The sequence below is a fragment of the Neoarius graeffei genome, chromosome 16 (genome assembly GCF_027579695.1).
Source record: "Neoarius graeffei isolate fNeoGra1 chromosome 16, fNeoGra1.pri, whole genome shotgun sequence".
Taxonomy (NCBI): Eukaryota; Metazoa; Chordata; class Actinopteri; order Siluriformes; family Ariidae; genus Neoarius; species Neoarius graeffei.
Window position 1 is genome coordinate 55159464 of NC_083584.1, and position 24784 is coordinate 55184247.

At 41.7% G+C, this 24784-nt stretch overlaps 1 protein-coding gene across 1 annotated transcript in view; it reads right to left on the bottom strand.

Moving 5' to 3' along the window:
- The window catches only part of cpne4b (copine IVb), a 92168-nt gene that overhangs the window by 15357 nt on the left and 52027 nt on the right, over positions 1–24784 (bottom strand). Inside the window, exons 7-12 of the mRNA XM_060943202.1 lie at positions 14249–14347; positions 7498–7584; positions 7315–7374; positions 5657–5790; positions 5230–5284; positions 1891–1942 (exon numbers count right to left, since the gene is read on the bottom strand). Of these exons, the coding sequence (XP_060799185.1) occupies positions 1891–1942; positions 5230–5284; positions 5657–5790; positions 7315–7374; positions 7498–7584; positions 14249–14347 (487 nt within the window). The remainder of the gene's footprint in view (positions 1–1890; positions 1943–5229; positions 5285–5656; positions 5791–7314; positions 7375–7497; positions 7585–14248; positions 14348–24784) is intronic.

A 24784-nucleotide genomic window follows, 5' to 3' on the forward strand; every position in this document is an offset into this window, starting at 1 on the left:
CTGTAGCCAACAATGCATGTTATTGCAGATCATATCTCTCCACACAAACTAAAGGCGCAGATGCCGACTTTTTCACGGCTGAATCGTGCAGATCCGATTGCTTTCCTTTGAGCATACAGAATTTACTCTGATGAAATTATTCAGACACTCCAACGCCCCCCCCCCCAAAAAAAAAATCGGATCTTTGCATGATTCAGCCGTGAAAAAGGCGCCGTCCGCCAAAAGGCGCGCCGTTTGCATCCCTGTTTAAACTCATAGGTTAACTGACTTTAACCGGCTAATGAGGCTCGGTGGTCGGTCAAGATTTTTTTTAGTTTTCGCCATCCCTAGTAGAGAGCCACCAAATGGCCTTACTTATCTGTCTCACTGCCAGGAGCAAGAATTTTAATAAACTCAGATGCAGATGGATCAACATCTGCAGATTGATATGCTTGTTTCAATGTTAACGGCTAATATACTGACAGTAAGACATGTATTACCAGAAGACATGGGTCCTGTAACATCTGGTGTAAAGCTAACACAGCATTCCACAATGAGAACATCATACTAACAGAGAACATGGTGGTGGTAGTGTGATGGTGTGGGGATGCTTTGCTGCTTCAAGGCCTGGGCGATTTGCTGTAATTAACAGGAACTATGAATTACCAGAAAATCCTGAAGCAGAACGTTCGGGCATCAGTCTGTGATCTGAAGCTCAAGTACAATTTGTTTATGAAGCAAGAAAATGATCTGAAGCACAAGAGCAAGTTCACTTCTGAATAGTTCAGAATAAACAAAATTAAGGTTTTGGAGTGGCCTATACAAAGTCCTGACCTGAATCCTATTGAGATGCTGTGGCAGGACTTTAAATGGACAGTTCATGCTCAAAAGCCTTTCAGTGTGGTTGAATTAAAGCAATTCTATGCAGAAGAGTGGGCAAAAAAATCCTCCACACTGATGTGAGAGATCTCCAGTTATCAGAAGTGTTTGGCTGCAGCTGTTGCTTCTAAAGGTGGCACAACCAGTTATTAAGTTTAAGGGGCAGTTACTTTAACACACAAGTGATATAGCTTTTGCATAACCTTTTTCCTTCAATAATGTTCTTTTTGTGTTATATTACAAGATCTGAAACGGCACTATAGGTGAGTGGTGCTACTGAGCAATAACACAGAGCAGTAGTAGATTTAACCAGGTAATGGGTCTCAACAGGTGCCACAGAGTTCCGTAGCGTTCTGTTGAAATGGCGCTAGAATCTAAGAAAAGCATATTTATGCATCAGAAGAGAAGACAGGACATGTGAGGAGTCTATCGCCAGCTTTTAGAAGACATTACCTGCAGCTCCGTCTGTAGTTACAGGCTATTAAGTTGTAAGCTTCTTGTGGTCTACATGAGTGCAAGTTGAGAAAAAGAAAGAGAAAGGCATCGGTATGACAGCACTACTTCATCATATCATATGATGCACTACTGCATCATGTCACTTCATATCACCTCATGTGCATATACACATAAAGTTACCCAAGTGAGTCTTCACCACTCCTGGCAGTAAAACAGCACAAACAACAAGATGTTCGAGTTCAGGTCTCGAAGTGTAATAAAAGTGAAATATTAACCTCTGACAAAAGTTACTCAGAGCATGTCATGAAGGGTTCTAATACGACCTACTGCAATAATTATCAGTGGGAAACATTTATTCGGTAAAGAGACATAACCTCAGGGTATAGCCACAAGAAAAATCGAATCCATACCACTTGGTGTGCAACACTGAACAGCTATGGAAGTGTGTGATCTGTTCACTTCACACATACAGATTCGTGTGAAAACCTAATATCTTACATCAACTGGGGTTTACCTCCTGGCAGATGGAGGCTAATAATATACTACATAGAATCCGGAGAACACACACACACTTACCAGCACATTCTGGGTTGTCCTCATCGAAGTTTACAGCAAAATCATGGGAGACCTGCGAAGGAGAAAACTTGCTTAATTACAGCAATAGTCATTTGATCTGCTTATGGTATCAACTCGCCATTATTCTTTTCATCACTGCTTACATCTTTGACATGAACAACTAAGAGTAAAACTGACAAACTCTGCTCATACTTGACATACAAAATCATCGGACTTATAGAAAAGTCCACTGTATCCCTCATACTGAGCCCTTTCTGCACAAACATACCAGACTGTTAAGGTTTACTCAGATTCAGGGCTAAATGCGAACACCATGCACTGAAATATATTCATTTCAAATACAGCTGCTGAGTCACATCCGATAAAATTAAGGTATGTTCATATATGGCCACCAATTTGTGCATTTCAACCAATCAGATGATCTGATCTCTCAGGACACAGATTAATGAAATGGGATCGTTATGGATGTTCATGAATAATTCTGAACGCTTACGGTATCTAGCTCTAAATTTCAGAGTGCTCCGAGTTCATGGTGATTTATTGCAGATCTTACAGAGCTCTATGCACTCTGGGTTAGATCAAGTCAGGACTAAGAGCACACATATGTCTACGTTACAGGTCAGAATTGTAGGTCAGGTGGAATTTTTCAACCTAGGTTAGAATTTTTAACACAGTTCATAATTTGCTACTTGTATTTGGGAGACTTACTACATCTAGGCTTAGGTTTAGGGTTAGGACTTGGGAAGACTTTGTATTTTATAATAAAACATAAAGTACCTTGGGGTTAGGTTTAGGGTTCACATTGGGGAAGACTTTGTATTTTAAACTACTTGAGAATGTAATAAGACTGGACTCATTAATAATTTTAAAATATACTGTATATCACTCCTTCCATCGCAATTGTCACTGGTCTAGTGGTTAAGGTGTTGGATTAAGAGTTTGAATCCCGGTTAAGTATGAAAAAAGATATGTAAAAAAAATGCTAATTAGGTAGATAGGAATAGGTAGACAGACGAGGAAATACTAGGTAGGTATAGATAGAGACGCAGTGGATAGAAGAAAGAGAGACAAAAGAAGTGATGGAAAAATCCTTTTTAAGAATCTTAGATAATTCAAATTTTTACCTAGGTTGGAAATTATGAACTAGGTTAAAAATTTTAACCCAGGTCAAAAAAGTCACTTAGACTGAAATTTTTTGACCTGTAACATATACTACATGTGTACTAAACTCTATGAGAGCATTAAATTTACTGCAGAGCCAGACTCAGAATCAGGCTTGTAGTACTCGAGTCCAGGACTCGGATTTGAGTTCAACTCATGCCCTAATTTTAAAGACTTGTGACTTGACTTGGACTTTGGGCACTGATGACTCGGACTTGGACTCGAGCATTAACTGTATTCAGACTCGTAAACTGGAGACAAGGATTTGATTTTTCTTTATTTTTTGTAACATGCAATGATAATTTGGCATAAGATATTTATATCTACGTTAATGTTTATACTAATTTTGTGCAAGAGAATGCACATTCACCTGTTCATATGTCATGTTCAGGAACAAACTAACATTAATGGCACTAAAATGCCTGGAGAGAATGTCCCTAGGATTGTCCGCTTTGCTTATACAGACTTCTCATGCAGTGGGAAAAAAATGCACTGCTATGTGTTCCATATGTAGAAGAACTATCGAGGAGACAGCGGGGACAACCTCGAACTTCAATCGCCATTTGGTAAGACTCCACCCAGAGAAGGAAGTGACATGCTATGTTCATTGCTCTGTTGATAGCGGGGCTTGCTGAGTGATGAAATAGCTAGTGTTAACCCTCTCTCATGTTATTTGCCCTGTTGATAGTGGGCGGGGCTTGTTGAGTGATGAACAAGCTTTTTATCTGTAGCCTGTTAACTAAAATGGGGCAGTCGAGCAGTAATGTTAGTCCAGCATAGTAGCAGAGACAGTTTCACATATACCCCTTTTCCACCAAATCAGTTCCAGGGCTGGTTTGGGGCCAGTGCTGGTGCTGGTTCACAACTCGTTCAACTTGTGAACCAGCTGAGAACCAGTTTGCTTTTCCATAGCTCAGGGTGCTAAGGGGCGCCACGTCATTACGTCGCTGTATACGTCAGTTACGTCGCTGCGTTTGCATAAACCTTGGCGCGAACATCGACGCAACAACAACACGGAGAAGAAGAAGCAGTAACAACAACAACAATAATAATGGATGACTTCGCGTTTGTACAGCTGCTGCTTCTCGTCGCTTAAAAATGGCGACCTTTCGCGGTCTTGCTATTGTTGCTGGTCTTAACAACTCCGCCCCCCGCTGAAGTAAGCGGTTCTTTCCTCTGGCCCAGCAAAGAGTTGGTGCTAGCCTGGAACCGGTTTTTCTGGCCCCAGAGCCAGTTCTTTGTCAGTGGAAACAGAAAACCCGGTTCCAAACTAAGCACTGGCCCCGAATCAGCCCTGGAACTGCTTTGGTGGAAAAGGGGCAATAAAGGCAGCAACAACCACCGTCAAATGGTGCGGTTGGAGTCTTGTTCTTAGACTCGACTCCAATCAGTAGTGGACTTAACTCGAAATTTTCTTTAATGACTTGGACTTGAACAATGGGGACTTGAGACTGGACTCAGACTCGTGGCTTAGTGATGCGACTACAACACTGCTCAGAATTATGTGCTGAACAGGACATGGACTGATGGACAATTTGTAAGAGATCAACCACAATGTAGTGAGATTTCCTGTGTATTAAACACGCACTATAACCACCACATAAGCAGAAACGTGTTTATACCATTACAGAGATTAATATGTGTTACAGTGGACCCAGTGTATAGTGTAATAAATTATACGTAACCACGACAACAACTTAGTGACTCCGGTGGAGATGGGAGATTGCAGTGCATCAGCTGGACATGTAGAGGAATGTACAGGAAGAGCTGCAGTGCTAATTGTGAGAGGCTGACTTACTTTAAAGTCAGGTGGGATCTGTGCAGCATGTCCAGCTGATGCACTGCAATCTCCCACCTCCACCGGAGTCACTATGTTGTTGTCGTGGTTACGTATCATTTACACATCGTCTGTTATGAAGCCCTTCAACCAGTATTTGTTCTGCAGGTTTGAGATGTACCCAGTGAGTCTAAGCCAGATCTTTAATCTACTCCGTCTTGTCTTATGACTTTGTACTCTGACTCCGGATGTATAATAAATGACTGCTGTATTATCCTCACAATATTGTCCTGCACAGATTTACCAGCTTTCTGAGGCAGTGGTCAGTGAAATGTCACTGATTTCGGTGTGGATGATGGTACAGGAAGAGCTGCAGTGCTAATTGTGAGAGGCTGACTTACTTTAAAGTCAGGTGGGATCTGTGCTCCAAAGCCAAACGCTGGAAACATTTTATCACTGAAATCAGAGGAGGTATGATTAAAGATTGAAGATGGGGAGATTAATAAAATATAGTCTGAGAAATGTGTAGATGTCTATGTATGACATTGGTCAGGGTCAAATATAATTGGCTCAGTGCTTGAATGCTACACTCAGGCACGAGTGATGTGATGAAGTGATTAAGAGGCCAAGGTACGCATGTGTACATCATTACTGATGTGTCTGCACTAAGCTTTTTGTGAACTTATCAGCAACGACTTTGGTTGGGTCAGTAGTTTTCAGCAAAAACAAACAGAAAACATCTATTCTTTCTATCTGATCAAATATCAAGCAGATCAAATATCAAGTTTGATTCTCTGAGTCAATCACTCAGCAGATGGCCTGAGTTACCTGTCATAGTCTTGGCAGATCTCACCCACAGCCACCAGGGCCTTGAGGTACTCATTGGGCTGGTATGGGTGGATGTAGTGAAGAGAACAGCTGTTACGTGGGTCGCCGTTCGAGGCAGTAAAATCAATCGCCACCTACAAACAAAGACAGCCTCCATAAGTGAAGGCACTTACAGCCAATTAAACCCCCATAATTCGGGCCCATAACATGGGCGGCCATGTTTGTTTACAAATTGTCACAGTCGCATGCTAGCGTGGAAATTTTACGTCTCCGATGTGTGACGTCATGCTGTCTTGACAAGCATGCAATATCATAAACCATATTCAACGCTCATTCTCCATTGAGTAGAGTGACGTAATACACGTAGGATAAGCGATATGCTAACAATATTGCATGCTATCAAACCAAATGAATGAAACCCACTAGAAGGGAATAGAACACATTTTTATTCCATCCAAAAAGTGTCCTGTATGTATAATCTCATCTCATCTCATTATCTCTAGCCGCTTTATCCTGTTCTACAGGGTCGCAGGCAAGCTGGAGCCTATCCCAGCTGACTACGGGTGAAAGGCGGGGTACACCCTGGACAAGTCGCCAGGTCATCACAGGGCTGACACATAGACACAGACAACCATTCACACTCACATTCACACCTACGGTCAATTTAGAGTCACCAGTTAACCTAACCTGCATGTCTTTGGACTGTGGGGGAAACCGGAGCACCCGGAGGAAACCCACGCGGACACGGGGAGAACATGCAAACTCCGTACAGAAAGGCCCTCGCCAGCCACGGGGCTCGAACCCGGACCTTCTTGCTGTGAGGCGACAGCGCTAACCACTACACCACCGTGCCGCCCTGTATGTATAATAATTCTCTTTATTAAATTGTTTTTAAAAATATAAGACCATTATGTCATCAATCAACACTGGGATCAGGACTGAACTAACAGATGAGTCACGGCCTAAAAACATGGCTGCCATGGACTATACCTCCCAACACACATGTTCCCTGTTATCTGATTATTGACTGTTTACATATGGAATTAATCATACATGCTCACCCACACACTATAAAAACCCGTCATGAACAGACTCACGATGTACACACCGACGTACAAAGCCTTTTTATTTCCATGCACGACACTCTGGTTTTTGATCTTGTCTGTTCTCCGGTTTTGTCGGCCTGAGTCTGTCAATTCACCGCCTGAGTCTGGCCTGTTTTCAGGCCAAGCTTGTGTGTGGTTTTGGATCTGTTTGCATGCTGTTTTTTAATAAAGCATTTATCTGCAACTGCAGCCGTTTCTGCCTCTGACACATTGAGGCCATTTCTAGATATTTTACAAGACAATTTCAAGCTAAAATTAGCCAGAAATAGGTTTTGGTCTTATATTTGTATCATAATCTCATAATGAGAAATATTACATCATTTCTGCTTTATTGAAGATATAGTCACTTGCTAAGATATTATTTTTACAGTGTTCAAGGGGAGATCTAGACCATCACTCTCAACTTCTCAAGCAACGCTGTATTAAGCAAATGGAGTATTTAAGATTTGTTCATTAATATGGCCGTATTCAGCTCATAGATAAAGTCTTATTTGAGTGTTTCATTTCTGTTTAATGAGTCAGATATGAGAGACTCCGTTCTGAGTCACTTACTGTAAACTGGATCTGACATCCTCCCATTATATAATCCAGGAATGAGTGCATCTTTATTACCTAAAGGAAAACAAAGTTGTGAGTTGTAAAAAAAAAAAATCAGAGCTGTCACAAGAAATGAGAGGAACATTTACACACACACACACACACACACACACACACACACACACAGAGCTTCTTCACCTTACACTGGTACAGGATCACGACACCAGAATTCCTGTAATTCTTCTTTTTCACTTGATACTTGGGATTGATGCATTCCCACTGAAGCTGCAGAAGAGAAACAACAGACAGACAAGATAAAAAAAGGTCATGTCTCATTAAACAAGCAATTAAACTGTGAAACTGTGCGTTATTGTCTGTATCCACTGGCCAGTTTGATGGATGGTTGAAGATGTTGATAAAACTAGTCCCAAACTCTACTGCTTAGGACTAAATACATCTATTTGTAACTGGATAACAGACTTCCTGCCCAACAACCTCAAGACCATCAAGTGGGCAGGGACTCGTTCTCTATCACAACCCTGAGCACTGGCATACCACAAGGATGTGTGCTCAGCCTCCTCCTCTACAACATATTCACTTACGGCTGTGTGCCCATTCCCACCTCCAACAGCATCATCAAGCTTGTGAACAACACAATCGTCATTGGACTGATCATGAACAATGATGAATCTGCCCACAGGAAAGAGGTGTGAAATCTGGTGAGATGCTGTGAGGAGAAGAACTGACCAAAAATATAAAAGAGCTACAAGAAATCATTGACTATAAGAAAACTCAGAGAACTGATCACAAACTAGTACACATCAGGGACAAGCCAGAGGAAAGAGTTCAGCTTTGAATTCCTGAGCGTCCAGACTGTCGACCTCTGTGCTACAGACAGCCTTCTTCCACACAGCATCACGGTATTGTACAACGAAACAGCATAACACGTCATAAGAATGTCAGCAATGTTTTGTTCATCCACCTACCATCCAGCAGAGCCATTCACACCCGCATCAAAAACAGCTTCTTCCCAAGGGCCATTCCACAACTGAACTCTGAATTAAGGACACAGCCCAAGGCTTTCCACTAGATTTTGGGGCGTGGCTGTGGGGACTTGTGGGGACTTCGTGAGATCAGACACTGATGCCGGGTGAGGAGGCCTGGGGTGCAGTTGCTATGGTTAGACCTCATCATGACACTCAACAAACTTTAACGGAGATGAATCTCACTTTAATACAAAACCAGAACCTCATCTCATCTCATCTCATCTCATTATCTCTAGCCGCTTTATCCTTCTACAGGGTCGCAGGCAAGCTGGAGCCTATCCCAGCTGACTATGGGCGAAAGGCGGGGTACACCCTGGACAAGTCGCCAGGTCATCACAGGGCTGACACATAGACACAGACAACCATTCACACTCACATTCACACCTACGGTCAATTTAGAGTCACCAGTTAACCTAACCTGCATGTCTTTGGACTGTGGGGGAAACCGGAGCACCCGGAGGAAACCCACGCGGACACGGGGAGAACATGCAAACTCCGCACAGAAAGGCCCTCGCCGACCCAGGGCTCGAACCCGGACCTTCTTGCTGTGAGGCGACAGCGCTAACCACTACACCACCGTGCCGCCCAAAACCAGAACCTGTAGTACAATTTTGACAGCTCTTAGATATCCTATAGTGACTTAAGTTCAGTACAGCTACTGATAAATTTAGTCACGATAAAAAATAACCAGGAATATTCTTAATGTGCTGTATTCTCTTTCTGTGCTCCTTTACTAATAGCTTTCTTTGATCTTCATTCTTTTTTTTTTCGTTTCTGTTTCCGGTTGAGAGTACGTCATGCGTGTTCTGGCTGCCGCTTCTCACCGGAGCTCTTATTTTATTTCTTTTTCTATTTTTTTTCTTTTCTGTGTGTTTGTGTAGTTTGGTGTTTGTTTGAGTGTTTTGTCCGCCGGTTGTGGTGTAGCTCCGGATCCAGTTTGGGGCGTCGGGTCCCTCCAGACCTTGATTCGCCGTGGGCGATGCCTGCACTCCCAGCTGTGGACTGCAGTGAGCCTATTGCTCAATTTACATCGTGGTTGTCCAGCGCTCTGTGCTTTAACGCTTGGCGTGATGTTCCGAGCGATGTTGCTCGGTGGTGTTGCGGCGGCTGTGCAGGCGGTTTGGGACACACCAGCGCTCTGCGTGGCGGAGCTTCTCTGCTCGCTGTGTGGATCCACGGCGTGGTGTTCGAGCGATGTTGCTGACGGCGTCATGGCGGCGGTGCTGGAGATGTGGGACTTGTTTTCGTGCGCCTTTTGGTGGGACTGTGGCTGCTACACCACAGGAATTACATCCTGACCCCTACTTGATGGACTTTTTACTTTTTATTTTTTATTATTTATTTATTTATTTATTTATTTATTCTTTCCTTGTCTATAATTGTAAAGTGTCCTTGGGTTTTTTGAAAGGCGCTATATAAATTTAACTTATTATTATTATTATTATTGTTATTATTATTATCATTTGAGTCATGTCACTGGTTAATGGAGGGCAATAATTTAGCAAGGGCTAAGAACTTGAGTACCGTGAGTTGGCCTAGTGGTTAGCATGTCTGCCTCTCGGTTGGGAGATCGCGAGTTCTATTCGTGGTCAGGTCATACCAAAGACCATCTTAAAAATGGTACCTACTGCTGTCTGGCAAGGCACGCTGCAATACAGATGCAAGTGGGGAATCAAACTCTTGCAGTTACCAGAGGATTAGCCCCTAGCTGTATAGGTGAGAGTCTTGGAAATGGAGATTGGTGCTGCCCAGTGCAGACTTTGATAGTCTGAACATGACTTTGAAGTCCGGAAAGCCAAGGCCTAGCAGACGTGCCATCAGATGAAAAAGATATGGAAGTCATCAATGAGAAGAGTTTCAAAGATCACACTTTTCCAGGCCACAGTAGAATTCATCCTCCTCTATGGGTTGGAAACACGGCTCATACCTAAAACACTCACTAAGCGCATTGACAGCTGTTATATAAACATGCTACGAATGGCAAACTCTCGTGGTTACCAGAGGACCAGCTCCCCACTGTAACCCTAGCTATGTACAGTGGTGCTTGAAAGTTTGTGAACCCTTTAGAATTTTCTGTATTTCTGCATAAATATGACCTAAAACATCATCAGATTTTCACACAAGTCCTAAAAGTAGATAAAGAGAACCCAGTTAAACAAATGAGACAAAAATATTATACTTGGTCATTTATTTATTGAGGAAAATGATCCAATATTACATATCTGTGAGTGGCAAACGTATGTGAACCTCTAGGATTAGCAGTTAATTTGAAGGTGAAATTAGAGTCAGGTGTTTTCAATCAATGGGATTACAATCAGGTGTGAGTGGGCACCCTGTTTTATTTAAAGAACAGGGATCTATCAAAGTCTGAGCTTCACAACACATGTTTGTGGAAGTGTATCATGACACGAACAAAGGAGATTTCTGAGGACCTCAGAAAAAGCGTTGTTGATGGTCATCAGGCTGGAAAAGGTTACAAAACCATCTCTAAAGAGTTTGGACTCCACCAATCCACAGTCAGACAGATTGTGTACAAATGGAGGAAATTCAAGACCATTGTTACCCTCCCCAGGAGTGGTCGACCAACAAAGATCATTCCAAGAGCAAGGCGTGTAATAGTCGGCGAGATCACAAAGGACCCCAGGGTAACTTCTAAGCAACTGAAGGCCTCTCTCACATTGGGTAATGTTAATGTTCATGAGTCCACCATCAGGAGAACACTGAACAACAATGGTGTGCACGGTAGGGTTGCAAGGAGAAAGCCACTGCTCTCCAAAAAGAACATTGCTGCTCGTCTGCAGTTTGCTAAGGATCACATGGACAAGCCAGAAGGCTATTGGAAAAATGTTTTGTGGACGGATGAGACCAAAATAGAACTTTTTGGTTTAAATGAGAAGTGTTATGTTTGGAGAAAGGAAAACACTGCATTCCAGCATAAGAACCTTATCCCATCTGTGAAACATGGTGGTGGTAGTATCATGGTTTGGGTCTGTTTTACTGCATCTGGGCAAGGATGGCTTGGCGTCATTGATGGAACAATGAATTCTGAATTATACCAGCGAATTCTAAATAAAAATGTCAGCACATCTGTCCATGACCTGAATCTCAAGAGAAGGTGGGTCATGCAGCAAGACAATGACCCTAAGCACACAAGTCGTTCTACCAAAGAATGGTTAAAGAAGAATAAAGTTAATGTTCTGGAATGGCCAAGTCAAAGTCCTGACCTTAATCCAATCGAAATGTTGTGGAAGGACCTGAAGCGAGCAGTTCATGTGAGGAAACCCACCAACATCCCAGAGTTGAAGCTGTTCTGTACGGAGGAATGGGCTAAAATTCCTCCAAGCCGGTGTGCAGGACTGATCAACAGTTACCGGAAACGTTTAGTTGCAGTTATTGCTGCACAAGGGGGTCACACCAGATACTGAAAGCAAAGGTTCACATACTTTTGCCACTCACAGATATGTCATATTGGATCATTTTCCTCAATAAATAAATGACCAAGTATAATATTTTTGTCTCATTTGTTTAACTGGGTTCTCTTTCTCTACTTTTAGGACTTGTGTGAAAATCCGATGATGTTTTTGGTCATATTTATGCAGAAATATAGAAAATTCTAAAGGGTTCACAAACTTTCAAGCACCACTGTAATAGGTGAGAGGCTGACGGCTACAGAAACGGAGATCAGCGATGCCTAATGCGCCATATGGTGCGGGAAGGACTCGAGACTTTAGATTACGAATGGCACTCAACATCAGCTGGTTCGACAAGATCAACAACAAAATAGTCTATGGAAACCCACCCAGAGCTACCACCAAAATCCAAGAGAGGAGGATGAAACTTGCAGGCCACATAAGATGATATAATGACCTACTGGTGCACCAGCAGCTGTTCTGGGACCTGAAGCATGGAGAACAAGGATGTGGGCATCCCCACCTTACATTCCTTGACATGCTTTACAGGGACACTGAACTTGACAGTGTTGCTGAGATAGAGAGCTTGATGCCAGACAGACATGTGTAGTGGTGTACCATAGCATCTCAGATGATGAAGCCACCCCTAACAATTATTGCATCAGTACATCTATTCATAAAGGAAGTGAAGATTATGCATTTAATTACAGATTATAATGATTAAGAGATTGAACTTGAGTAATACTACTGCAAATTTAATAAAAATATATATTTTTTATTTGTCACCACAGGCTTGATCATCAGGGATAAATACATTTATTAGGGATAAAATTAGCTCATGTTTAAAGTCTTTAATTTTCTGTAAAGCTGTCTGTTGTTAAAAGTGCTATACAAATAAACTTGACTTCACTTGACATATATTACTGAGCAACAAATACCCCGACCGTGGATATCATAAAGGATGATACTGTAAGTGAGAAAGTCATATTTAAGTACTGCTCACTTGCCTCAATGACAGTGTGACTGGCAGCAGTTATGAACATAATTAACGAGAACCACCAATACTGACACTGCGAGTTGGCCTAGTGGTTAATGTGTCCACCTCTCGACTGGGAGATCGCGAGTTCTACTTGCGGTCAGGTCATACCAAAGTCCATCATAAAAATGGTACCTACTACCATCTGGCAAGGCACACTGCAATACAGATGCGAGTGGGGAAGTCAAACCCTCGCGGTTACCAGAGGACTAGCCCCCCCCACTGTAACTCTAGCTGTATAGGCGAGAGGCCAATGGCTACAGAAACAGAGATCGGCGCTGCACCTATATGCCTTAAAGAGTTGGTTAGTACTGACACAGGAGACTGCCTGGGAAGAGCAGATTCTGGCGTGAGAGGGACTTCGACTTTTTGACTAATACTGAACAAACCCAAATTACGCTCTGTTGTTACCATGACAAGAAGCATTTTGCCCAGACAAAGCTGAAATCAATGCAAGGAATACTTAAGCTCAAGGAATACCTGAAGTAGCACGCGTCACACTGTAATTTATATGAATTAAAAATTCATGGGCTGAAATGTTTTAATTGTAGGAATTCACAGACAGTAACTTGTATGGAAATATATGCACAGACTTATAACTTATAATTTCTTAGTTCATCTGCATGACATGCACCAGATTTGTTCTTGTTTCATATAAAACCTGAGGAATTCTTCATGAGATTGTGTTGTTCACAGGCAAAACAAGCATTAGTAATGAATATGCATTCAATATAGGGCTTCACTGAATAAATGAAATATAACAAGTGTTGTCAGGCAAAACAAACCTTGCCTGACAGCGCTTATTTTATACCTACGTATATATTGATAATGATAATATTTCTCAATCAGCAGCTGTCAGGTTATAGTCCTATGAAAATCCTTGACCTTGAGCTTGACATTTCAAAGTCATTCAAGGTCAAAGGTCATAGTGCCAAATGAAAGCCCATATGGCACTTCCTAGAAGCTGATTAGGGTAAATATCTGTCTACCATCAACTGTTTTCAAGTTACAGCCCTCTGAAAATCCATGACCTTGAGGTTGACCTTTCAAGGTTGCTCAAGGTCAAAGATCATGGTGCCAAATGAAAGGCCATATGGGAGTTCCTATATGTTCATAATAGTAAACATTTGTCTCTTGGCAACCATTTTTGAGTTATAATGGAAAATATGTTATTTTGACTGAAAGGTTGACCTTGACGTTCACCTTGGCCTGATTACCTCCAAAATTTAATCAGGTAATCTATGGACCATTGCCCACCTAACCTGAAAATTTGAAGTCAATTGATGCAACCGTCTAGACGCTAGATTGTTAACACACACACAAACGAAACTGCACTGAGTAGAATACCTCGCCCCGCTTACTCCGTCGTGGGCGAGGTAAATAACTAACAAGGCTGAAAGTGGACTGCTGTGTGTGTGTGTGTGTGTGTGTGTGTGCACACGCGTGTGTGTTTTAACCTGTTTTCCATCCATAGCTGTCTTCAGATCTTTAAAGGTTGTCTGGAATTCCCCAATGAAGTCATGCTTTCCATTTGAGTCCCAGTCCCAAACTGTACACTAAATAAAGAGACAATAGAAGAAGAAGAAAAAAAAAACCATCAGACTGAGAACAAAGACCCCTTTATAGTGATAATGTACACTACCGTTCAAAAGTTTGGGGTCACCCAGACAATTTTGTGTTTTCCATGAAAAGTCACACTTTTATTTATCACCATAAGTTGTAAAATGAATAGAAAATATAGTCAAGACATTTTTCTGGCCATTTTGAGCATTTAATCGACCCCACAAATGTGATGCTCCAGAAACTCAATCTGCTCAAAGGAAGGTCAGTTTTATAGCTTCTCTAAAGAGCTCAACTGTTTTCAGCTGTGCGAACATGATTGTACAAGGGTTTTCTAATCATCCATTAGCCTTCTGAGGCAATGAGCAAACACATTGTACCATTAGAACACTGGAGTGAGAGTTGCTGGAAATGGGCCTCTATACACCTATGGAGATATTGCACCAAAAACCAGACATTTGCAGCTAGAATAGTCATTTACCACATTAGCAATGTATAGAGTGGATTTCTGATTAGTTTAAAGTGATCTTCATTGAAAAGAACAGTGCTTTTCTTTCAAAAATAAGGACATTTCAAAGTGACCCCAAACTTTTGAACGGTAGTGTATAAGTCATAAGATCAGGGCATCATGTACAGAATCAGTCAAAAGTTTAGACACACTTTCTAATCCAGTGTTTTTTCTTTATTTTTCATTAAAAGTCACTTTATGTCTTAAAGTAATGATGGATATCGTTTCTCTTTACTTAGTTGTTCGGTTCTTGATATAATATGGACGACTACAGTTGTGGAACAGGGCTATTTACTGTATTTTTATTATTTACTATTTACTGTTTGATCTCAAATGCATTAATAAGGAAGGGAATTCCACTAATTAACTTTTGACGAGGCACACCTGTTAATTGAAAACATTCCAGGTGACTACCTCATGAAGCTGGTTAAGATAATGACAGTAGTGTACAAAGCATCTGTGGCGTGGTTTGTGAATGGAGAGCGAGGCCGGGGAAAGTCAGTGGCAAAGTAGAAGCATCTGTTGTAAATTAATGTGCTGTCTGTATACAGTGAGAAGGAGATAGGAGCAGAGAGTGAGGATCTCTTCCCCTCGCTGAAATCACATCTGTGCAGTGGCACACAAGTTTATTTCGAGACTGCTGAACAGTGTGTTTTGTGTTCATAACAGTTAAAAATAAAATGAAAGTGATCCCGCCTGTCTGTTTCAGTGTCCACTGTACTAGGGAAGTTGTTACACTGCCAGTACTTACAACTTTGTGTTTTCTCATAGGCTGTTGTGTGTTTACTAATGTTTAAGAACTCTAAGACATTTTTCTATCAGCTGGGTGATGATAATGACAATATTTTTTCATATCCTATTATGATATGATTACTTTGTTCTTTCTGTCTTTCAATCTGGTAGCAGCCACAAAAGCTTGAACAGCTCTATTTCTGTCTAATAAGTGGTGATGTGAACTTTTTACAAGGGCTTTGGCATGCATTTGCTTTGAGATGAGTTTGCACAATCACATTAGCGATATGTTGGTGTTGTGTCAGCAGGAAAATAGTGACAATTCCTGATAGAGCTGACATAAGAAAGTAAAAGTTAAGTACTGATAAGATTATGGATAAGGGAAAGTTGAACAGCTTTTTCCTGCGATCTGAAAAAGCACATTTGCTGTCCGAGAGAGACGGGGAGCCTGTTAATATGCAGCCACAAATAAGCTACAGGTGTGCTATTTTAAAGCATATATGCAAAGCCATGGCCTCACTTTCATTGATAAATGCCTTGAGACCTCAAGAATGGCACAGAAATAGTTTCAAGCATTAACAATAAATCTAATATAGTAATTTTTACAATTAAAGTGAATTACAGGTAGTCGTCGACTTACGACTGCGTTTGGTTAAGACTGACCGGTCGTAAACCGATCTGGTCGTAAGTGGGCCTATGTTAAATGAACGTAAGTATATTGTGATGTGTAATGATATTGTAATCACCTTAAAGTCTTATTTTATCAACATTTTCTTATTTCATTACCTTGGCTCATTATTTGGTTTAAGTCAAACACTGCATACTACACTGTGTACAGTACAATTCGTTTAATATGTGCAAAACACAAAATACGAAATACAGGTGTGAAAAATAGAAAACATTTTAGTTTGAAACATACCAAAATACAAATGTAAAACATAACAAAATACAAAATTTAGTGACCGCTGGCATCACTGGTGCTTGGCTGTGGGTCGTCTACGTCATCATCAGCTGTTGCAGCGCTCGGGCTGGCGGGAGCATTTGCTCATTTCATAAACCAGGAGCTGGGGCGGAAACTGTATGATGGAGTGCACATGTGTCTGGAGCTGGGGCGGAAACTGTATGACGGAGCGCACGAGGGAGCGCAAGAGAGACCGCGCATGTGCCTGGAGCTGGGGCGGAAACTGTTGTACGTGGCAAGAGGCGCTGCCAGGAGCTGGGGCGGAAACTGTATGACGGAGTGCGCATGAGAGAGACTGCGCATGTGCCTGGAGCTGGGCCGGAAACTGTTGTACGTGGCAAGAGGTGCTGCCAGGAGCTGGGGCGGAAACTGTATGACGGAGTGCGCGAGAGAGACTGCGCATGTGCCTGGAGCTGGGCCGGAAACTGTTGTACGCGGCGAGAGGTGCTGCCGGGAGCTGGGGCGGAAACTGTCATACGCTCAGCTAGCTCAGCTGGGAAACACTTGCCAGTCATAACCAGACGGTCATAAAGTCGATCGGTCGTAAGTCGCATAGGTCGTAAGTCGACGACTACCTGTATATAGGTAGCGGTCTGAGTGAATGACCTTGACGTCCGTAACGTCACAGCAGGAAGTCTATCGGTCTCATCGCCATTTCCGCTATACTAAAACACAGAGCTAACTGCAACTCTGATCCTCCATTTTGAGCTAATTTACCGCCATGCCACGTAGATGTGTTGCTGGCTGGTACAACAACATGACAGAAGGTGGATTTACGTTGCATTCATGGCCCAAGAATGTTCAAACTGCAAAGATTTGGATGCGTTTTGCGAGTTGTTCATGGGCGCATTGGGCGCCTATGAAGTGGTCTCTCCTCTGCTCTGCACATTTTACTGAAGACTCATACGAAACCTCTGATCTGTTGAGGAGCGTTGGCTATAAGCCCGTATTAAAAGAGGGTGCAGTATCAACAATTAAAGAAAAAGAAAACTACAAGAAAAGAAAAGTATTTATTTTATTTGTTTATTTTTTAAAAAGAAAAGTGAGTTCAGTTGCACCAGTCCTCCCGGAGTGAGCCGAGGGTGGTTGTTGTTAAAACCCGGGATGGAACAGGATGGGACATATCGCTCGGGCAGTGACCTCCCTGCGGTTGTTGCTAAAACTGGTGACGTCCCGTTCCGTCCTGGGTTTTAGTAATTGCCTGAGCCCAGCAGTAATGGTGGAGTACTCAGTATGAAGAGAAGTGAATGAGTGGAGCAGCCGTCTTAGGCTACATCCACACGACAACGGCAACGAGATTTTTTTTTAAATATCGCATCCACATGGGCAACGGATGAGTAAAATATCAGGTTCATATGGCAACGCAACGCTTTCTGAAAACGATGCAATACACATGCCACACCACTACGTGCGCTGTAAGACGGTCCCATAGGAGACACCAGAACAATAGAAGAAGTAGACGCATGCGCATAAACCCCTTCTTCTGTAGCATTTAGCATTAGCCACATAAAGTTTTGATTATTAACCAGTAGCGTAAAACGAAAGATGCAGAAAGAGGAATGAATGGGGGTAGATGGAAGCCGGTACGCCAACATTCTGATATCCTCCAGAATTCTTTAATGGTCCGGAATAAATTGAATGCTACACGTTGATGGATTACTTTGTTCTTCTATGCCCTTTTTGAGGAATGTATTGTCGGACTTAAACCGACATCTGAAGAGGTGAGATCGCTCCTTTTTTTTTTCCCTATGTTTGCTGGCGGGATTGTTTTTGTTTTTGGAAAGCGCATGGGCGGTGTGCGGTTTGGTACTGCTTCCGCAGTGTTTGGACTAAAGACTCTGCCCTAAGGGCTATTCTCTCACTCTCTCTCTCTCTCTCTCTCTCTCTCTCTCACTTTGCACCATTACACAATAAATATTCACAGTGAAAATATTTTGTAAGCGCGTTTCATGAACCAAGTTATAGGATTTGTTGACAACTCGCATCCAGTTCATTACACTTCTACCCGGCGTGAAGCACTGACAGTCATGTGGCTGTGACGTCATCGTAAACAAATCCGTTCTACTCATCCAGACGACTTCGCAACGGCGCCGTTGCCAGATTTTTTCACTCTGGAACCTGTTCTCAAAAGATTTCGTTTTGGGGCACCCAAAACGCCGGTGCCGTGTGGATGCCAGGCCGAAACAATAAACAATTTTATCAGATTCACCTGAATCCACTGCCGTGTGGACAGGGCCTTATTTCTAAACTGGATATTGCTGCCCTCTCGCCCTTACGTGGAAGAAGCAACTGAACGAACAACTGAAATCAGATCGTTTCAAAAACAATCGGCCACAAGATCAGCCTTCAAGAAGCGAGAACACAGATGGGTAAGCTGCGACTCTCATTTGGATAAAAAAAACACCACGTTGTTTACCTGCATTTAGATTAATACATGTAACTTGTATTGTGTGTTTAAGTTAGCGGTATAAGATTATTTAATTTGCTTCAGAATGTGATTGTCTCAGTTCATCTGATTATTTAATTAGCCTTTTACGTTTTATCAGTGAAAATGCATGCATGTACATGTATGTTGCATAAGTTATAACACCTATCCCGTTTTAATGAGAATCAACCCACAATCAGTGAAGTCAAATCAGTCTTAGTTGAGCAAGTCAGTAACGGTATTTCTTACTTTCACCATAAATTTTTATTTATATGACTTTTGTCTATAGCTGTAAAAGGCCTTGGGCTTAAAACCGGTTAACACTGTGACGTCACGCACTCAGGGCTGGCTGGCTCAGCGGGGCAGCTCGAATGCCAACTTTGCGGTCGATTTTAACTCTCAAAAATATATTTTTTAAATGCCCATTTACAGTGGTGCTTGAAAGTTTGTGAACCCTTTATTTTCTATATTTCTGCATAAATATGACCTAAAACATCATCAGATTTTCACACAAGTCCTAAAAGTAGATAAAGAGAACCCAGTTAAACAAATGAGACAAAAATATTATACTTGGTCATTTATTTATTGAGGAAAATGATCCAATATTACATATCTGTGAGTGGCAAAAGTATGTGAACCTTTGCTTTCAGTATCTGGTGTGACCCCCTTGTGGAGCAATAACTGCAACTAAATGTTTCCGGTAACTGTTGATCAGTCCTGCACACCGGCTTGGAGGAATTTTAGCCCATTCCTCTGGACAGAACAGCTTCAGCTCTGGAATGTTGGTGGGTTTCCTCACATGAACTGCTCGCTTCAGGTCCTTCCACAACATTTCGATTGGATTAAGGTCAGGACTTTGACTTGGCCATTCCAGAACATTAACTTTATTCTTCTTTAACCATTCTTTGGTAGAATGACTTGTGTGCTTAGGGTCATTGTCTTGCTGCATGACCCACCTTCTCTTGAGATTCAGTTCATGGACAGATGTCCTGACATTTTCCTTTAGAATTCGCTGGTATAATTCAGAATTCATTGTTCCATCAATGATGGCAAGCCGTCCTGGCCCAGATGCAGCAAAATAGGCCCAAACCATGATACTACCACCACCATGTTTCACAGATGAGATAAGGTTCTTATGCTGGAATGCAGTGTTTTCCTTTCTACAAACATAACGCTTCTCATTTAAACCAAAAAGTTCTATTTTGGTCTCATCTGTCCACAAAACATTTTTCCAATAGCCTTCTGGCTTGTCCACATAATCTTTAGCAAACTGCAGACGAGCAACAATGTTCTTTTTGGAGAGCAATGGCTTTCTTCTTGCAACCCTGCCATGCACACCATTGTTGTTCAGTGTTCTCCTGATGGTGGACTCATGAACATTAACATTAACCAATGTGAGAGAGGCCTTCAGTTGCTTAGAATTTATCCTGGGGTCTTTTGTGACCTCACCGACTATTACACACCTTGCTCTTGGAGTGATCTTTGTTGGTCGACCACTCCTGGGGAGGGTAACAATGGTGTTGAATTTCCTCCATTTGTACACAATCTGTCTGACTGTGGATTGGTGGAGTCCAAACTCTTTAGAGATGGTTTTGTAACCTTTTCCAGCCTGATGAGCATCAACAACGCTTTTTCTGAGGTCCTCAGAAATCTCCTTTGTTCGTGCTATGATACACTTCCACAAACATGTGTTGTGAAGATCAGACTTTGATAGATCCCTGTTCTTTAAATAAAACAGGGTGCCCACTTGCACCTGATTGTCATCCCACTGATTGAAAACACTTGACTCTAATTTCACCTTCAAATGAACTGCTAATCCTAGAGGTTCACATACGTTTGCCACTCACAGATATGTAATATTGGATCATTTTCCTCAATAAATAAATGACCAAGTATAATATTTTTGTCTCATTTTTTAAAACTGGGTTCTCTCAATCTACTTTTAGGACTTGTGTGAAAATCTGGTGATGTTTTACGTCATATTTATGCAGAAATATAGAAAATGTTAAAGGGTTCACAAACTTTTAAGTACCCCTATATGCAGCATACAAGAGTCAAGGATGGAGATACTATCCACTCAGAAATTTATTTAAAAATAAAGGCTCTGTGTATCTCCTTTAATTTGCCAACTTCCTAAACCTGCCACTGCAGACACCTGCTAAATCACACCCCCACCTGGCAGAATATGCAATCATGAGACTGTTAGATGTGCTAGCTTGTATCAGCTCTGAAGAATGAATCAGATATGAAATAATTTCAATATATTACAAGACCCACACCATGAGAATGACACCATAGATAAGTGTCAAAGTCTGGGTGCAACATAGTCAAGGTCCATGTACTGCGTAGGAGTTAAAGAAAGCTTAGCATGCCTGCTACAAATGTTAAACTTATGTACACACACTTAATACAAACACTAAACCTGACAGTTCACACAACACTGAATCTGAAGCACCACAAAATGAGAAGTACACATAAATAAACAGATGTGAGAATTAATCATTGAGCATCTACTCTGTGTGTGTGTGAGAGAGAGAGACTGCACTGTATAGTCTCACTGTTTTTGAATGATTAATGCAGACACATTAGTGGGGGGTAATCAAAATTTGAAGGCCATTTAAAATATTAATACAAAGATGCCATGGTTGACTTTTCAACTGAGTAAAAGCTGCCATTCCTCCCAGACCTGAGATCCATTATCTCTTTTTTTTAATGTCTAATATACACATAAAAACACAAATCTTTGGAACAGAGATACAAAAATCCTTGAATATGTTGATAATGTTTTCATTGGATGAATTAATGGTCAAAGCAAAATGCTAGAAATAAGAACAACAGTGGGTTTAGGGGCTGTGTGTACTAGGACCACATCATATGGACAATCCTTTTGTCTTAACATAAAGTTAGCCTGCATCAAATTGAACAAATTAATTGGCATTAAGTACAATAAAGTAATTCTGGCACCTCTGAGATTTAACAGCATGACCACAGGGCATAATAAAATTAAAACCTAGTTACTGTATGTACAGGTTTCTCCTTAATTTAGGCTTGGTCAATTCCCACCATTACACACATGACACAATCCACCATGTCCTGGTATTTCATGGAGTCCAGGATGCCATGTCCCCTAACAAGGTTTCAGGGTCTTTGGAGGAAAAACAGCTCCAAAACATCACAGAACTTCCACCATATTTTACAGTTGGGATCGGGTTCTTTTCATTATAGCCATCCTTTTTTTTTTTTTTTACACCAAACCCACCTTGAGTGTTTATTGCCAAAAACCTCCATTTTTCCATCAGACCAAAGAAGACGGTTCCAATCAAAGTTGTCGTAGTGTTGGCACCTTCCAAATAATCTGTTGGCATGGAGGTGGAGTCTGATGGTGGTTTTGGAGACGTGGAAACCCCAAGATTTTACTTTTTCTTGTAATTCACCAACAGAGATCCTTGGGGATTTTTTTTTTGCCTCTCTGAGCCTCCTCCTCACTGTATGTGGGTGCAAAAATAAACTTCAGTCCTCTTCCAGGCAGGGTTGTAACAGTTCCAGTTGTTGTCCACTTTTTTTTTTTGAGACCCTAACAGTAGAAATGTACACTTTCAGGCACGTAGTTATTTTTTATAACCATTCCCTGACTTATGAAGGTCAACACACTTCTCCCTCATTTGGTTTGTGTGTTCTCTTATCTTTCCCATGCTGATGGATGATTAAGGGAATTTGGCTACCGTGTCACCTCATATTTGTTCCCCAGTTAATCAGGAAGTCATGGATTACAGCTTGAAAGTTCCTATACACTCCAATCAACTTAAAAAAATGTAAAATTTAAATGGGAAACATGCTTCAGTTACATTGTGTTCACTATAATTTCCAGGGGTGCCAATAATAGTGGCACGTATATTTTTGTGAAAATAATTATTTCATGATGACGGATTTGTTTTTCTCTGAATAAATTGATTTCAATTAAAGGTTGGATTTTTCTCATTTTTTCAGTGTGAGATGAAGCAACTTCCCCAAAAGGTAGATTTTTTTCTAACTCTTTTTACTGATCTTTACAAGGGGGCCAGTAATTATGGAGAGCAATGTAACAGCTACCAACCAGAGAAGGTGAAGGCTTTCCCATGCTTCCTCTTATACACATGAAGCCAGCCAACTGCATCTTTTCAAACTGCTGTTCATGCTATGGTATGTGGGTGAGACACTTGGAGGTAAGCTCTGTCCACCCTCTTCTGCTTGCATGAGCTCACAGACACCCACTATTGGCTGGTGTCTCTGTGATTGACATGGAAAAGACCTCCCTTCCACCTAGAGAAAGCAATTTTACTAGTTTTGCTGTTTTGAACTCCCGGCCATGGGTATGTAGCATCATCAGGATTCAAACTTGCAATCTCTGGATGATGGGCTTTCTTGTTGCAGCACTCAGGGACACTGTAACAGTGTTTTAATTAAAAATGTGAACACAGATCACATCACATCTTGAAATGAAATCAGTGTCAACATTGAGGTGACCTCACAGCTTACAGAACATACTGTGTAAACAACTCATGAATATTAAACAAAAATGTTCATCATTATTCATGACTGTGTCCCTTAAAATAACTGTCTGGCAGTTAGACTTAATCACGGTGCTGTTACTCAGGAGAATACACGTAAACTTTTGAGGTCAATCAGCTTGCTGACTCAGTGAGTCAATAGGCACTCAAGCCAGTCCTCAGCCTTCTCCTGTGCGCAGAGCAGCAGTGAAGCACTCAAACCCTGGACCAAAGTAATGCTTTACGTGGCTAATAACTAGACTTGGATTTCAACTTGGACACTGAACTGGATTTGGATCTGATATGTGTAAATAGATTATATAAGCATTTTTACATAAATTACATACTAAGCAATTGCCTCATGAAAACCTTAATGAACAGACTTGGATTCAATCAGATTATTGATATGGATCTCTGAGGGCTTAGGCTACGTTTACATTAGACCGTATCTGTCTCGTTTTCTTCGCGGATGCACTGTCCGTTTACATTAAACCACCTGGAAAAGCCGGGAAATGGGAATCCGCCAGCGTCCACGTATTCAATCTAGATCGTATCTGGTCTGGTGCTGTGTAAACATTGAGATACGCGAATACGCTGTGCTGAGCTCTAGTTGGCGTCGTCATTGGACAACGTCACTGTGACATCCACCTTCCTGATTCGCTGGCGTTGGTCATGTGACGCGACTGCTGAAAAACGGCGCGGACTTCCGCCTTGTATCACCTTTCATTAAAGAGTATAAAAGTATGAAAATACTGCAAATACTGATGCAAATACTGCCCATTGTGTAGTTATGATTGTCTTTAGGCTTGCCATCCTTCCACTTGCAAGTAGTAAGTGATATGCGCTGGGATCACACACACAGCGGCTCAGTCCCGAATCGTGGCTTGTGCACTTCACTCGCGCGCTGTGTGAGCTGCGCAGGGCCGGAATGTGCACCCTCCAGAGGGCACTCGTTGTTCAGGGCGGAGTGATTTGGAGCGCAGGATGCCTGCGGAGCCGAGCGTATCCGTGTATTGGTGTTGCTGTGTGCACGGCTAACGGTTTTAGTGTAAACGCGAATCGTTTTAAGAACGTTAATATGATGATCCGCTGATTCGACGTAATGTAAACGTAGCCTTAGACTTGACTGGTTCAGACTGTGGATGTAGGATGAGTAACCTGACTATAAGAACATGACACACTTATTGCTCACTACCCATCCATGCATTTTGGCATATCACTACACTGTAAAAAAAAATAGTTGAGAATACTTGAAATTTCAAGGCAACAGTCTGCATTAAG